General features: G+C 35.9%; 1 protein-coding gene across 10 annotated transcripts in view; it reads left to right on the top strand.

Annotated features, from left to right (window-relative positions):
- The window catches only part of HACD4 (3-hydroxyacyl-CoA dehydratase 4), a 30,026-nt gene extending 12,099 nt beyond the window's left edge, over positions 1-17,927 (top strand). For 7 of the 10 annotated variants that reach the window (XM_033237467.1, XM_033237461.1, XM_033237464.1 and 4 more), the window contains 4 exons: positions 5,405-5,517; positions 9,756-9,862; positions 13,303-13,428; positions 14,326-17,927. In XM_033237467.1, the coding sequence (XP_033093358.1) occupies positions 5,405-5,517; positions 9,756-9,862; positions 13,303-13,428; positions 14,326-14,408 (429 nt within the window). In that variant the 3' untranslated portion in view covers positions 14,409-17,927. The remainder of the gene's footprint in view (positions 1-5,404; positions 5,518-9,755; positions 9,863-13,302; positions 13,429-14,325) is intronic. The other 3 variants (XR_004443504.1, XR_004443506.1, XR_004443505.1) reach the window with 3 other exon arrangements.

The following is a 17,927-nucleotide window of genomic DNA, read 5'->3' as shown; positions in this document are numbered from 1 at the left end:
CTCCTGCCTGATTGCCCTGGCCAGAACTTCCAACACTATGTTGAATAGGAGTGGTGAGAGAGGACATCCCTGTCTTGTGCCAGTTTTCACAGGGAATGCTTCCAGTTTTTGCCCATTCAGTATGATATTGGCTGTGGGTTTGTCATAAATAGCTCTTATTATTTTGAGATACGTCCCATCAATATCTAGCTTATGGAGGGTTTTTAGCATGAAGGGCTGTTGAATTTTGTCAATGGCCTTTCTGCATCTGTTGAGATAATCATGTGGTTTTTGTCTTTGGTTCTGTTTATATGATGGATTACATTTATTGATTTGCGTATGTTGAACCAGCCTTGCATCCCAGGGATGAAGCCCACTTGATCGTGGTGGATAAGCTTTTTGATGTGCTGCTGGATTCGGTTTGCCCTGTGCATTTTAAATTGTTTTACATCCACATCTTTATTTTGACACCTAGCGAAAAACCGTTATGAATTTCTAAAATTACATACAAAAGGAAAGGAAAAAAACGATTGACCAAAAGACAATAATCATTTAACTGACATATATTTTATTTTTTTATACACTTAGGGAAAAAGGGCAAAACCATAGCGTAGCTATTTATAGACTTCCAATTTTTGAAATAATTACACGACAATAAAAATCATAAGAAAATACAGTAAACTTTGATACTTTTACTTTTTAAAATGGAAATATTAAAATGGTCCAAAAGAAGCATAAAGGAAATGATAATATAAATGAAAACTAGGTTTCTCCCTTTTCCAATCCCCTCCTCCCAAATGAGCTTGCATACTTTATTAGCTTAGTAAAAAATATTGAATTGGAAAAGTAGTTGATTTCAGTAAATTTAATCAAAACAACTTGACTTTTATAGTACAGAATCACTGTCAACCCTGAAATGTTGATTTTGAGGGGCTTTGTTCAGTTTGCTTGTACAGAAGCCTGAGAAGGAGATTTTTATTTATACTGCTTTAGGATGTTTCAACTCAAGAAGAGGGGAAAATAGCCAGCACTAACCTTTGTAAGTCATAACATTAGACTGATATCCCCTATAGGAAACCCTTAATAGATTACTCCATCACTTTTTGAGAAATGCTTTAAATGCAAATATTTCATTTATAATTGAATTAAAATGATTCAATACACATCCTTCCCTCTGTGTCATAATAAACACTCCTGCAGTATTAATTTTACATATTTTTACTCAATTTTTAAAATTTCTTAACCAAAACAGTAAAAACGAATATTCCTAAATTATTGTGCTTACAGAGATTCCATTTATGAGCCCAAATCACATAAACTGTTTCTGTATTTGCCAGTAACACTTCTATTCCTGATCAGGGCAAGCAGGGATCTGTTTGTCAAAAATCCCTCTAAAGATTTCACAGTCACATACTCTTAAGAGAACAAATATGAAGGAATTCCCAAAGGGAAGGAAGTATCTTAAACCCTTTTAGGCAAAAAGCCAGGTTTTACCCTAATTTCTTTTTAGCTGTGAAGCAGGTGCTTATTTGTGTTGCTAGACTAAATAATCTGACTTTCCTTTAAAATCACATAGATTTTTCTCACCAGTTTTGAGCTTGGAATAGGCTTATATTGTTAGAGAAGAAACTACCAAAGATAGTGTTGAGCTGTAACATTCTCCAAATTTGGAAGCCTCCTGAGAGTGAATTACATATCCCATTCACTCTGTAGGTAAGATTTTAGATTTTTCCTCTGTTTTTCACATTTGATCCATGTAGTTCTTCAGTGTGATAAGTACAAAGCTATATTCCTAGCATAATTTTACAGATGCTGAGGTTGAATTTTTTAAATTCAGTCATTATCTACATAGAAAAATGTTTTCCTGTAAATACACTGTAAATCACTACATTAAAGTATATTTAAATATTCATTTTCCTAATCATAGCTTACATTTATTTGGGCTTTTATGTGTGTCAAACACTCTTCTTAGTTCTTTACATGTATTAACTTATTTAATCTTTACAACAACCTTTTCCTGTATATAATAATTACTATGTAACAATAGATGGTAATTATTATCTCTACTATAATTACTTAACACAGAAGTAAATTATGCAAGGTCACATAGGTTTTGAATATTATAGCAGACATTTAAGCTATTTGGCTCTTGAGCTCTCAACTATTATGCTACATTTGTTTAGTGTTTCACCAAGTATAATATAAATACTATGAAGGCAGGGGCTTGGTCTTGTTCACAGCTGTATCCCCTTGGACCCAGAACAGTGCACTCAATAATTATCTATTGAATGATGAATAAATAAAGAAACAAATACAATGATTTAAATGCATTTGTCTTACAGAAGAATGTAATTGGTAGTTTTTGAATATATAAAGATAGATTTCTGAAGTTCTCAGAAAAGTTCAGAGGATTGAGAGTTTAGATTTTCATTTTAGTAAAATAGTAGTCTTTGAGACTAAAACTAATTTTAAGATTCTCGAAATTTTCCCTGTAGTTGAAGTATCATTTTACCCTCCCATAGCTTATAAATCAAGTACTACCTGCCATTTGTAAAGTAACAACTTAGTTTCAATTATTGCTCAACCTGGAGTTTAGGATTCCCAAATAGAACTTCAAAATGCCCAGCATTTTTATTATATAGTTATCACACTTTTGAGTAGATGACATTATCACCATGTTTAATTTAACCCAAGTTGTAGGATATTTACTATACGTTTTACTCTACCTATTTGAGTTGTACTAAACGAGACCATTCTCTAGTAATTAGTCATATTTTCATAGGATTTGTTAAAAATTACAAAGGGCTAAATTCTTCCAAGTGTCAAGCTCTAAATAACTGGCCAAATGGTCATATTAAAGAAGACTGATAAATTTTAAAAGCCTTTTCTTCAAAATTGTTTTGGTGTTAAGAAAATCAAGGAGGCTCTTGTTTTAAGGCTTAATTTTTAAGGAGATGCTTTTTGAAAGAATAGGCGATAACTTGGATACTAGGTGATGGAGTAACTCATATCAAGTAACAATGGTGAAAGAGTCTTAGTATTTCAGGAATTTGAAGTCGTATTGTCTAGATGTTGATTCCAGACTTGTAAGTAAGTCACTTTCAGTTGGTAAAATGCATGTCTTTTGTAAATCGCATATAACAATAATAGCACCTACTTCTTAGGGTCATTATGGAGATAAAGTGAGATGGTGTATATTTGGAACCTGGCACAAAGTAAACAATAAAAGCTTTATTTCAATTTAAGAACATCTCTGCCTAAATTTCCCCATTGTATTGCCATTGAATGGTCAAGTTAGAGTTAAATAACCATCAGATGATTTGTTAACTAATTACATTGACACCGAATATAGAAGGAGTCTTCACTTGTGTGTGTATGTGTGTTGTGGTTTGGTTTGGGGGGCCATCCTGTTGCTGCTTTCTGTGCAGCTGGGATTTTATTGCTACCTTGCCACAGTGAAGTGATGATTTTCAACAGGGTGAGTTTCATCATGCAGCTCCAGTCTCTCCCTTTTAGGAGATTTTCCCCTCTGTCCTCCTCAATTAAGGGGTGACCTGACATCACGGGTAGCTTACAACTCTGGAAACCAGGAGACTTCGGATATATATATATATATGTTTCCAGGTCTGTTCCCATATTCCTTATTTCTAAAAAGGTGGGGCTGGGCTAGTATCAAAATGTTTTATTTAGAGGAGACCCTAGAGATTATCTTATTGAGAGGTGTCTAAGATTTTTCAGTAGTCAGCCATGTAATTAGAAATCTGTATTTTATTCATGTATCCATTCATGTATGTGTATCTCCTGAGATTTCTAGCAAAAACTAGAAGGTTTTCCTAATTACCAAGCATTGATCAAATATAAGAGAGGTACAGCCTAAGAACTTGTTTGCTGCTATGATTGTGTATCTGAAGGCTGAGAGGTGTCATGACATCAAGGTTGGATTGTTCAGTAATTATAATTGCAGTTCAGTAGAATTTATTATAGAAACTAAATCAATAGAGTATTATATTGTAAAGAAAGAATGAAAAAAGAAAAACAGCTACGTAGATAGCTTCCATAGTTTGACTAAGGTTTGAATCATATCTAATTCCCCTTAGCCAAGCATAGACCCTCTTGACTCACCACCGTAGTCATGTCATAAACATGCTGATATAGCTTATACACGTGGATTTCTGATCATGTGGCGCTGTTGGCAAATCTTGGATTTCTGTGGACTAGGTGATTTTCCAGGACTAGCAGCCTATAAATGCTAAGTCACAGGTTATCCCAGTCTTTTCTCCTTGATCCACTTTAAAAATAAAGAAAAATATAAATCATTCCCCTCTTTTCTTTACTGCGAATTTGACTCTTCAATCTTAAGTATATTTTCCTTTGACCATTAAGAGCAAGTAAAACATTCTATTAAAAACACACAAAATACAGAATGTACAGGATATATTAATATAACGTAAGAAGGCGCTTTATATTTAGGTTGGGAAAAAGGAATGTATTTTTTTATTTTTTGAGGCTAGTAATTGGGGCAAAGCCAAAAATGTGTGAAGTCTCGATGATCTGTAAATGCTGACTTGGAATATATTGAATTCTTTTCATTTTCCACTAGCTTATAAGGGTTTGGATTATATTACTCCCCTACTGAAAAAAAAAAAAAAAAAGCTACAATAGTTTCTCTATTGGATGGAATTGAAATTTCTCAGCCTGTCATTCAAAACCCTTCACAACCCAGCTCCGAACATGTTTTCAATTTCATCTCCTTTTATTCCCTTGTATGCACCCTCCCCTCTAGCACCCCAGTGGTTCACATTACTCCCCTGGGCACCCTACATTTTCACACCTATGCCTCTTTGCTCAGGCTACTGCCTTTGCCTAGGATGCCCTCTCTCATATCCAGTCTACCTGACAAACTCTTATTCATTTTTCAAGATCCAACTTGGATGAAAAGAAATGTAGCCTGTCTTCATTAATCTCTTTGCATTGTTTCTCTAGGCAGAAAGTATCTTGCTCACCTGTGCTCCCATATCTAGCACACACTGTGCTATTGTTCAGTTCTCCCACCACTGCTACCCTCTCTGGAGCAAAGACTGTGTTTTCATTTTGGCATCTGACACACAGTGGACACTCAATAAAGCCTTGTCAAAGTGAATAGAAACACATGCATGTGGCAAGAAGAAAGGAAATATCCTGATTCACATAAAATATGTCATTTTTTCATTCATTATATATTATTTGTAAAATATAGACAAACAAATGAGGAACTGAAATTCAGCCATAAACCTACTCTCTCAGAGGGAGGCATTATTAACAATTTAGTATACATATTTCCAGCTAAAGTATACTTTTGAAAGGAGATCTGGTTTTTAAAATTAGAAAATTACCTACATAGCCTAACAGATGATCCTAATTTCCGACTTTGCTGTTTCTTTGTTAGCTCACAGAGAGAATAATCATCCTTTTTGTGGTGATCACCAGTCAAGAGGAAGTCCAAGGGAAATATGTGGTGTGTGTTTTATTCATCTTTTGGAATCTATTGGATATGGTTAGGTAAGAAGGTAAAATAATGTCTTAAAACAAGGCTAAATTGCTTTCTGCAGTGAAACCAGTACTAGCTGCTTACATTTGGTTACTCGGTACGAGGGAGGAAAACATATCCCCTTTCCAATTATTTTGTCTTGATATGGAAATGTATTTTTAGTGTTCTCCATAATGGGCATATCAAAAATAATGAAAACCTACCATGGTATCACAACAGTAAATCAGCACATTCAGGTTTCTTCAGAAGGCTTGGCATAAAACCAACTTGGAATAACCCTCAGCTGTTTCCTAACGAAGGCATTCCTCACAGTTGCTTTAGTACAGTTGCTTTAATAAGCAAAGCAGGTCTTTTATTATATCACCAGAATTTACAGTTAGTTTCTGTGCATTCAAAAATCTTTTAAATATAGGGCCTCTCAGGAAGAAACTGCACTCCCACATTCATTTACAATTCCAGTGGGTTCAAATGACTAACTTAAGTCCTTTTACTGCTAATTCTAAAACTTTGCAGTGAGATGTGCCTAGTCTTACCTCTACAAGTGGTGGTGTAAAACAGTCCCCTTTGCTCAGTGAGTGCTTACACCTCACTCTGGGGAGGTGTCCTAACTGCTAGGTCAGCTTTCACAAATGAGAATTGTCCCTCCCACTTGAGAGATCTGGATTTGGATAGGTAACACAAGAGCCCTAGTTTGTTTTTTAGCCAAGGGTATGTAATTTTTAAATTATATTTTCAATAACTTAACTGGATTAAAATATGTTTAAATAATAAGTTGAGTCCTAGAGTGAATCAGAATGAAATCTTTTGTTGAAGTAAAATGAATTTAATTATGTATATAAATTAGTAATTTCTCATTTTTGAATTGATAGTTTAGTGGATTTGGGGCAAACTTCATGGACTTTTGTAGCCCATAACTTCTATTCATGAGATAGTGAAACATCATTTGGGATTGAAGCTTTCTAGTATGTTACTCTTGGGTATGCTTACTCTTTCAGTCTCAGAGAAGCTCAATAAATACATTGAAGAACAAAACGTTTGCACTGAAAGAAGTAGCATGCTGTCATAGGAAGACTTTTGAACATGAAGGTAGAAGATCTCTCTGGATGAAACCCACCTCCACTACTCACTTGCTAAGTGATGTTAGGCAAATCACTTAACCTTTCTTATTTTAATAACAACTTTATTGAGATATAATTTATATACTATAAAGTTCACCCTTTTAAAATATAAAATTTGTGAGTTTTAGTATATCCAAAGAGATGTGCAATCACTACTATCCTAGAACATTTTTATCATCCGTAAAAGAAACCTCATACCCAGTAGCAGTATGAGGAGGGAGTAGCAGTATGAGGAGTACCCACTCCCTTCTTCCCCCAGCCCCTGGAAACCACACATCTGCTGTCTCTATGGATTGCCTATCCTGGAAATTTCATATAAATGGAATCATTCAATCTGTGGCCTTTTGTAACAGGCTTCTTTTACCTAGCATAAGGTTTTCAAGGTTCCTTTGTGTTGTGGCATGTGTCAGTACTTCATTGCTTTTTGGGCTGAGTAATATTCTATTGCATTGATTTACTACTTTCTGTGTATCCAGTTATCAGTTGATGGACATTTGGGTGGTTTCTACCGTTTGGCCATGAGGAATACGGCCATGAACATCCATATACAAGCTTCTGTGTGCACATATTTTCATTTCCCTTATACCTAGGAGTGAAATTCCAAGGCACCTAACTTTCAGAAACTTTTATTTTCCTCTGTAAAATGGGGGTAAACATATCTTCCCACTCTACCCTATAATTATTTTTCCTAAAGAAATGAGCAAGAAATTTCCTCAGCCTGAAAAAAGCATCTGTGAAAAATTCATACTAACATGATAGTTAATGATGAAAGACTGATGCCTTCCTCCTAACATGCAGGAACAAGACAAGGGCATCCACACTTGCCACTTATATTCATCATTGTGCTGGAAGTTCTATCCCTGGCAAGAAGACAGAACAGAAAACAAACAAAATGGTATAAAAGGCATGTAGGCTGGAAAGCAACAAGTAAAACTATCTCTATTGGCAGATGATATCTTATTGATAAAAAATTATCAATATGTAAAAATGAATTATTTTTTATACATTTGCAATTAACTACCACAAAATCAAATCAAGAATACAATTCTGTTCATAGCAGCATCAAAAAGAATAAAGTACTGAGAAATAAACTTAACAAAAGATGCACAGAATTTATACATTGTTGAGAAAGCATTGTTGAAAAAATTAAATATCTAAATAAATGAAAGGACATCCCACATGACTTGAAAACTTAATATTGTTCAGATGGCAGTATTCCCCAAATTGATCTGCAGATTTAGTGTAATCCCTATTAGAACCCAGATAACTTCATTGCAGAAACTGAGAAGATGATCCTAAAACTCATATTTAGATTCAAGGAACTCAGAATAGCCAAAACAATCTTAGAAGAATATAGGTGAAGGACTCACTCTTTCCCATTTCAAAACTTACTACAAAGCAATAATTAAGTGTGGTATTGTGTAAGGATAAATCACGGAATAAAATCGATAGTCTAAAGATAAACTCTCACACATTTTTGGTCAATTAATTTCTGACAACAATGCCAAGACCATTCGATGGGGAAAGAATAGTCTTTTTTAACAAATGGTTCTGGGACAACTGGATATACACACACAAAAAATGAAGTTACCACTCACATATAAGTGGAAAAACTATGAGACTCTTTGAAAAAAATATAGGAGTAAATCTTGATTACTGGATTTGGCGGTGGATTATAAGATATGATACCAGAAACACAACAAAAGAAAAAAAGATAAATTGGACCTCATCATAAGTGGCTTTTTTTTTTTTTTTTTTTTTGAGATGGAGTCTTGCTCTCTCACCCAGGCTGGAGTCCAGTGGCGCGATCTCAGCTCACCACAACCTCCGCCTCCTGGATTCAAGTGATGCTCCTGCCTCAGCCTCCTGAGTAGCTGGGATTACAGGCACCTGCCACCACGCTTGGCTAATTTTTATATCTTTAGTGTAGATGGGGTTTCGCCATGTTGGCCAAGCTGGTCTTGAACCCTGGACCTCAGGTCATCTGCCCGGCTTGGCCTCCCAAAGTGCTGGGATTACAGGAGTGAGCTACCACAGCTGGCCAAAAGTGGCTTTTAAACATGAAAAGATGCTTACCTACTCTTCTAATATGAGGGGAAAAAGATGAGATACCATTTTTCACTTTGATTGGTAAAGATCAAAAAGCTTGATTATATGCTATGTTCAGCGAGGTCCTCCACTGCTGGTATATATTATATGTAGTAAATATGCACATAGATATGTAAATGCAAAAACATTTCTGAAAGAATACCTAAGAAACTGACATTGGCTATTGTCTCTGAGGGGCGGAATTCAGGTCCTGGATTGAGAGAGATTTACTCTTCCCCATTCATGTTTTCAAGGTTGTTTGGGTGGTTTTGTCATATGTATTTATTGTCTGTCTATATCAGTAGTTCTCAAAGTGCGGTCCTTAGACCAGTGGCATCAGCATCATCTGGAACTTGTTAATACAAAGTCTGGGGTGTACCACAGTTCCACTGGATCAGAAACTTTGGAGTAGGGTCCAGCAATTTGTTTTAACATGCCACCTAGGTGATTCTGATATATGCTTAAGCCTAATAACCCGTGTCCTATTCAAAGAAATAAAACACAATGTAGACTGCTTAATCTATTACATCACAGTGGTAGGCTTACAGCTCCCTACTATACCCAAATCAGCTCCCAAGGCCAGTTCTTTAATTGATCACATAGATAGTACACCTGCAGAAGCAGAATTGCCAAATAAAGATTTGGAAGTCACATTTTATTTTTAAATGAATTCCTGAGCTATTTACAAGTATGTCTGTCATTAAACAACCTAGCTGCTTGGTGCAAAAAATGGGCTTGGCTTTTTAATGAAATTGAAGTCACTAATCAAGGAAAATTGTTACTGTATTTTTCTGAGGAGGGAGTAAGACTTACTTGCTCTGTTTAGCTTTATAATTATTCATGATCTACCCCATGAGACAAGCCAGATTGACATGGTCCCTTTCCCTCATTTAAAAACAATCTCTTGCTTAAATTATAGGAAATAAAATACATAATTTGCACACTTTCCAGTTGTATCTCTGTATTTAATTACACAGTACAGTCATTCTATTTCCCAGGTATTAGCAGAAAATAATGTTTATGAGCTTTTCATCTCCTTTCAGGTACACTTATAGCATGTTATCAGTCATAGGAATATCCTATGCTGTCTTGACATGGCTCAGTCAAACACTATGGATGCCCATTTATCCTTTGTGTGTTCTCGCTGAAGGTAAGAAAAGAGTGACTTGCTGTATTGCTTACTGACAAAAGCCATCTAGTTATAATGGTTCACTAAAGTTCTTGATGATTAAATTACTATTTTTGCGAATGCTTAGCTCACTCAATGTATCTTTCCTGGGATATTTCCCTTGATGCAAAGAGGCAAAGTTGAAGAGGGAAGCAGCTCTGCACAGTAGACAAAATACTGGACAGAAAGCAACGGCATCTGAGTCCTTCCCTTCATTAACTCGCTGTATGAATTTTGGGTAACTCATTTAACCTCTCAGAGTCTTTTTACTCACCAAAAAGAGGTTAACATTTAGAGAGTCTATGATTTTTAACTTTTAATGCACAGAAATTCAGTTCCCTCTGGTGAGACTCTTTCCCACTTACCATTTACCATGTATCCTACCCTGTCTCAGCAACTAGTTAACTCTACCTTGAGATTAATCATCATTTTCTGAGGGAGGCATTCCCTAACTTCCTCAACTGAGTTCCCCTGGGTACAGCATCATGAATCTTTTTGTAATAGGGGCCCCCAATCCGGGCTATGATCCCGGTCTGTGGCCCATTAAGAACCAGGCCGCATAGCAGGAGGTGAGCAGTGGGCTAGCAGGTGAAGCTTCATCTGTATTTATGGCCACTCACCATTGCCCACATTATCGCCTGAGCTCTACCTCCTGTCAGATCAGTGGAGGCATCAGATTCTTATCGGAGCACAAACCCTATTGTGAACTGTGCATGGGGATCTGGGTTGCATGCTCCTTATGAGAATCTAATGCCTGATGATCTTTCACTGTCTCCCATCACCCCCAGATGAGACCATCTAGTTGCAGGAAAATAAGCTCAGGGCTCCCACTGATTCTACATTATGGTGAGTTGTATAATTATTTTGTTATTTATTACAATGTAATAATAATACAAATAAAGTACACAATAAATGTCGTGTGCTTGAACCATCCTGAAATCATCCTTCTTCCTCCGGTCTGTGGAAAAATTGTCTTCCACAAAACCAGTACCTGGTGCCAAAAAGATTGGGGGCTGCTGTCTTATAGGGCTTATCTCAGCATAATTACACATTGGTATGATTCTTTGATTAATGTCCATTTCCTTGACTAGACTCTAAGCTCCATGGGGGTAAAAGGATGTCTGTGTCTTGTTTCTTTGCTTCCTTCCTTCCTCTTATGCACCAGTATATATGCTCAATAAACACAGAATGAATTATTGAATATAATATGAGTAGGCTAATTATATAGCCTAAATATAAACCTAAAACTTAAGATCAAATCATTCAGATCATCAGTTTGCAGAGTTTGAGGATATTTGGAGGACTTATAGTTTCTTCTGCAATGGATCTGGTAGACTGGTAAGGAGCATTCTGTAAGACATGATTAAAGTTTTGAAAATTGAAGGCATAAAATAAGAAAGCATGTTAAGGTAACTAAGGGAAAAACATAAGGACATAGATTTAACATAAAATGATGACATTGACAAAGTATATGACAAAGTATATATAACAAAAGCCAGTTATAAAACAAAAACATGTATTTTCTATCTACTGATGAGCAGATAAAAAGAGCTTAAGTTATTGTAAATCATGTTAGAATTTCTAAATTTGTTTTGATTCAAAAGGAAGAATTATTAATTTTGGAATAGACTATGCCAAATGGATCTAGAGAATAATTGTCTTGAAATCCACAAAAAAACCCTGATTGTCCATTCTTTAAGAATCAAATCACCTCTCATTGAAATATCATGTACATATCTTTATTATATAATAGTACTGTAGAGAATATAGAAAGGAAATGGGGAGTTGTTGATCAAAGGGTACAAAGTTTGTTAGAAGGAATACATTTTTGAGATCTAATGCACAGCAGGGTGACTGTACTTAATAATGTATATTTCAAAATAGCTAAGAGTAAATTTCAAATCTCACCACAAAGAAATGAGTGAGGTGATGGATATGTTAATTAGCTTGATTTAATCATTCCACATTGTACACATACATCAAAACATCACATTGTGCTTCATATATGTATACAATTATGATTTGCCAATTAAAAGTTAATCACATTTAAAAGAATATATAAAATAATAAGGTAGAAATATAACTAATCCCTTCCTAGGAATAAAGGATGGATAAATGTATAGGAAACTTTTGCATTCCTTTATTCCATAATTTGAATCCTTTTCCTTTCTAGGAAAGCCATGTTCTTATATGGTTGCCATACAACCCTTATTCTTTTATTCACTTCATAAACTTATTCTTGCAATTACAAAATAAGGTATATGCAGAAAATAGTCTAGAGATATATATGACAAAAATGTCAATAATGATTAACTCTGGGTGGTGGAATACAGGTAATTGTAATTTTATCTTTATATGTTTCTGTATGTCAGATGTCCCAAAGTATAAACTGCACAGTTAAATAAACCTATTAAACTTTTGACAACTTTACTAATTTTTAATGACTATAATTTCCCATCTGACAAATATAAGATAAAAACAAAGCTTATGTAAATAACCAGATCAACTAATTATACTGATAAAATGCTAGAGACATAGGTGCAGCCTATGTTAACTTTAAACTGCATGTTTGGTGTCAGTGGCAGATCCTATAATGATGCTACTCATACCTCCACTCGGCTCTAACAGTTGTGAACTCCTGCCTTTTCTTCATCTTTCTCTTTTAAAAAACCTTTTACGTAGGGATAATTTTGACCCATAAGAATTGCAACAATAGTACACCATTCCCATGTACCCTTCACCCAGCTTACCCTAATGATAACATCTTACATAATGTTAGCATATTACCATTTCATTCCATGAAATGTTACCAAAAATATTTATACATGGGATACAATGTTACCGAACTTTCATCATTTTTTACCTGATACCAGCTCCCTCCCTCAAAATAATTTAGGCCAGCATTTCTCATAGAGTTCTTCAAAATACTTATTAAGTACAACTGGTGGTTAAGGAGGAAGAATCAGATATTCTAAGGCCAGTTAGATTGAGGAAAGGTTAGGTGGTATTTTTTTTTATTGCAGAATTTCTCACAATCTCTACTATGTTAATACGTGTTGTGAAACTCTTAAGAGGAAAATATATGCACCATTTTCCAAGTTCATCTGTCTATCACCCCTATTTGTGGCTAGGTGGACAAATGTATTTTGAGATAACATTTTAAAAAACATTGTAAATTCTTCCTCTGTAGGCACGATAAAGCATACCATGGACATTCAACAAGTCATACTACTGTAAGCACCTTGCCAACTTAATCATTTCTCAGATTTCTGTATTAAACTAGGTTTAGCAAAAAGATTCAGCAACTATTACAAAACTGTCATTATCAAATTCAAAATATCCTACAACTCTGAAGACATATATACACATCCCTGTAACAACTTAAGGAGGAACACCTTCATGATGCTTTTCTTTTTTAACAGCATTTGCCATCTATCAATCGCTGCCTTATTTTGAATCATTTGGCACTTATTCCACCAAGCTGCCCTTTGACTTATCCATCTATTTCCCATATGTGCTGAAAATATATCTCATGATGCTCTTTATAGGTAAGTGACTTTTTTGGTCTTGTTTTTGCATTTTTCCTGTGCTTTTTGGTTAGTGCTTGCCATCTACCTTAATATACAGGTTGGTAAACATGGGAGAGACCAAAGAGGAAGCCTGACATGATGAACTAGATCTTGTTAGTGAAGCCCCTGGAGGTTATAATGCTTTTTGCTGGGCATCATGGGATCATATATTTCCCTTTCACTGTACAAATAAGAACAATTTTACTATCAGAAAACATAGCTGCATTATGTATGAGATATAGAAGTTTGGACCATGTGCACAGGTATCTACAAATAAAATCTAGATGTCAAACTAAGAAGAACTGGCCATTTCTGATTTTTCCATTTATATCCATTTTGTTTCTTGTTTGTTTGGCTTTTCAAGCTAGCACTTCATATCAGGCAAATGGAAGTCGGTGTTAGAGACTCAAGAAAAATGTATGGAACAAAAACTTACCCTTGAATAAATTTGATCATTAAACCTAATCATTTTCCAGGAAATTGGGGAAAAAACTTTCACTACTAAATTTTTGTTTTCCCAGTTCTAACCTTCACAAATCCCCAAAATAATGATTATCTCTAGAAGGTAACAGATATCAAACATAAGAACAACACATAGAGAGAAAAGACAAAAATGTCAAACTTTAGAGGGAGGTGGAGAGAGCTATGCTAAAGAAAGGAAGACAATTCCTTGCATTAAAAAAAGTAGGATAGAAGAGTTTTATTTACCTCTCTTTCTGCATAAAATCCAGACACTTCTTTAAGCATTCCTTCTCACATCTCCCTTGCAAGTGTCTTCTCCCTGGATTTGGGCAGCACTCTGTATTTTAAACTCAATGTTCCTTCCAGAGAAATAGTTAACGTTACTTAGTTTTGCAACTTCTTTCTCCACATTAGGTATGTATTTTACCTACAGTCATCTATACTCAGAAAGAAGAGACATCCTCGGAATCTTTCCCATTAAAAAAAAGAAAATGTGAAGTACAGCATTCCAATGTGACATGAGAAAAGACAGGCTGTGGATTCAACTGCAGTAAATACAACACAGGAAGTATTCTGGTGGAAAAATACCTTATGTTTGATAAAAATCCATTACATGAAATGATTGCACATACCCCCAAAACTGTAGACATAACAGGATATGTTTTTCACACATTGTATTTTTAAGACATATATATTCTCCATACCCTGCTTCACCAAAATTCCTGCTTCGTTTGGATTTTATACAAGTTACACTTACATTGTATGTAGTCTGATTATTTTCCTGTAAGTTTAATGAGAAATAGGAGATTAACTGCAATAGATTCAATTAAATTAAGAAACCAAACTTGATAACCTAAATTACATGTATTCTTTTTCACTTCCGAGTTCCCAAATAGATTTGTAGGAGGGGAGGGATGGAAAATATATTCCACAGTTGCCTAGAATAACATTTTATAGACAGATTTCTGTCTTCAAAGCTAATAATTCAATACTCACCCTAAACATTAGATATGTTTAGAAAATTAAGTATCTTTCCAAGCCCTATGTCTTAGCTCAGGTCGCTATAAGTAGAACACCATAAACCAAATGCCTTAAACAACAGCAATGCTTCTCACAGTTCTGGAGGCTGGCAATTCCACTCAGGATCAAGGCACCAGCTAATGCAGTTCCTGGTGAGGGCCCTCTTCCCAGTTTGCAGGTAGATGTCCTTCTGTGTCCTCACATGAGACAGAGAGATCAACTCTCTTGTGTCTCTTATAATGGCACTAATCCTATTCATGAGAGCTCTACCCTCATGACCTAATTACCTCCCAATGGCTCCACCTCCAAATACCATCATATTAGAGGTTAGGGCTTAACACATGAATTTTGGGGGAACACAAAGATTCAGTCCATAGCATTCTGTACCTGGCCCTACAAAATTCATGTCCTCCTCACATGCAAAATACATAAATTCCATCTCAACAGCCTTAAAAGTCTTTTAACTCATTCCTGCCTTAATGCTAAAGTCCAAAGTCTCATCTAAATCAGATGTGAGTGAGATTCAAGGTACAATTCATCCTGAGGCAAAATTCCTTTCCAGCTGTGAACCTGTGAAATGAAACAAGTTATGTGCTTCCAAAATACAATGATGGGACATGCAAAGCAAGAAACAGGAAAAAAGGAAGGTGTAATGGGTCCCCAACAAGTCCAAAACCTAGCAAGGCAAACACCATGAGATCTTAGGCTTAGGAATAATCCTCTTTGGCCTGATACTCTGGCTTCAAGACCCAGTGAGGCAGAGGTATTGCCCCCAGGACTATGTTGGAGGAGGATGACCCCTATATCACCAGGCAGAAGCTGTCAGGCCTATTGAAACCAAGGCAATGACTGCCCCTTTTGAAACTGAGAAGGTACCCCTGATGTTCTCTGAATCACCGTTTGAGGTCAGTCTCTCCTTTTCTTGAAGAATAGTGTACATTTACAGCTGAATAGCTCTATGGTCCCAAATCCAAGAAGTCCAACAGTCTTCCTTCATTCTGTCCCATCTCCATTCCTTTCAATACAAACTGGCAGTGTTCCTGCTAGGGTGGCTGATTAGGCCTGTGGTTCGCACCCACACAAATCTAATTGGATGACTGGTCTGCTACACCCTTAGTGTTCTCTACCAAACATGTTTTCTTACCTTTTTGTAATGCAGACAAACTGATAATTTCCCAAATCTTTAAGTTCTGGTTCCGTTTTGGTTAACAAGTCTGTCTTCATTTTTTGTCACATTTTACTTTAAGCAGTCAAGATAAACTGAGGCACTGGTTCAACACTGGTTGGAGATCTCTTCAGTTTAATATCTAATTTCATGGCTCACAATTTTACTTTCCACAGAACGCTAGAACGTGAACACAATCATCCAAGTTCTTTGGCATATTATAACAAAGATCACCTTTCTTCCAGTTTCCCATAACAGGTTCCTCATTTTCATTTGAGACTTCATCAGAATGGCCTTTATTGTCCATATGTCTACCAACATTTTATTCATAGTGATTTACGTGTTCTCTATGAAGATGGAGGCTTTATCTCCCACCTTCTTGTCTTTGAGCCCTCACCAAAATCACCTCTATCAATCCCTCCATGGCAATATCGACCTTTTCTAGCAAAAAAACTAGTGCCTCAAAACTCTTCCAGTACTCTTCCAGGTACTCTAGTACCTCAAAACTCTTCCAGTACTCTTCCAGGTACTCTGGTACCTCAAAACTCTTCCAGTACTCTTCCAGGTACTCTAGTACCTCAAAACTCTTCCAGTACTCTTCCAGGTACTCTAGTCCCTCAAAACTCTTCCAGCTTCCGTTACCTAACGTCAATGCTGCTTCCACATCTTTATGTATTGGTTATAGCAGCACCGTACTTCTTGGTACTAATTGCTGTCTTAGTCAGCTTGGCTGCTATAACAAACTACCATAAACTGGGTAGCTTAGACAACAAATATATTTCTCACAGTTCTCGAGGCAGGGAAGTCCAAGATAAAGGTGCTAGACAATTAAGTTCCTGATGAGGTTCCAAGGTGCTAGCTGATTCCTCTTCATGGTTTGCAGATGGATGCCTTTTTGCTATATGCTCACATGGTGGACGGAGAAACCATCTCTCCCTTGTTTCTTATTGTAAAGATACTAATCCCATTTATGAAGGTTCCAGCTTCAAATGCCATCACGCTGGAGATTAGATCTTTAATATGTGAATTTAATGGGGGACACCAGGATTCAGTCCCTAGTGCTCTGATAGAGTATTCATTAATGTCATGTATTCATTAACATATTTTAAGTTATTTGGGCTTTGATGCCTTAAAGGAAGACCCTGGCCAGGCACGGTGGCTCACACCTGTAATCCTAGCACTTTGAGAGGCTGAGGTGGGCAGATCACTTGAGGTCAGGAGTTCAAGACCAGTCTGGCCAACATGGTGAAACCCCATCTCTACTAAAAATACAAAAATTAGCCAGGCGTGGTGATGCATGCCTGTAATCCCAGCTACACGGGAGGCTGGGGGCATGAGATCACTTGAGCCTGGGAGGTGCAGGTTGCAGTGAGCAGAGATTGAGCCACTGCACTTCAGCCTGGGTGACGGAGTGATACTCTATCTCAAAAGAGAAGACCCTGATGAAAATAGTAAACCTTTAGCAAATACACAAATGATGCCCCATTCTGTATTCTTTTTAATTTTAAAAATCATGACACACACATACATTACAGGAAGATAAAAGGTATAAAAATATAGTACTTTTTAAAAAGGAAAATTCAAATTCATGTTTTGGATTATTACTGAATTATTGCTAGTTACTGTAATGTAAGTCATATGTTCTCACAGTTTTGAAAAATTCTTTGAAGATCTAAAAAAATGTGTGAATAACTGATAGTCATTGCTGTATCATTGATGTATCACTCAATTTTTGGTAAAGAATTATAAAGATCTTATCTAGTAACTATGTAAAAAGGTATTAAAAATATTGTGATGTGAGAATGTATTAATAAAAATGTAATTTAAAAAA

The sequence above is a fragment of the Trachypithecus francoisi genome, unplaced genomic scaffold (genome assembly GCF_009764315.1).
Source record: "Trachypithecus francoisi isolate TF-2019V2 unplaced genomic scaffold, Tfra_2.0 Lachesis_group16, whole genome shotgun sequence".
Taxonomy (NCBI): domain Eukaryota; kingdom Metazoa; phylum Chordata; class Mammalia; order Primates; family Cercopithecidae; genus Trachypithecus; species Trachypithecus francoisi.
Note: the sequence above shows the minus strand (reverse complement) of the source record. Positions and strands in the feature narration are given on the sequence as shown.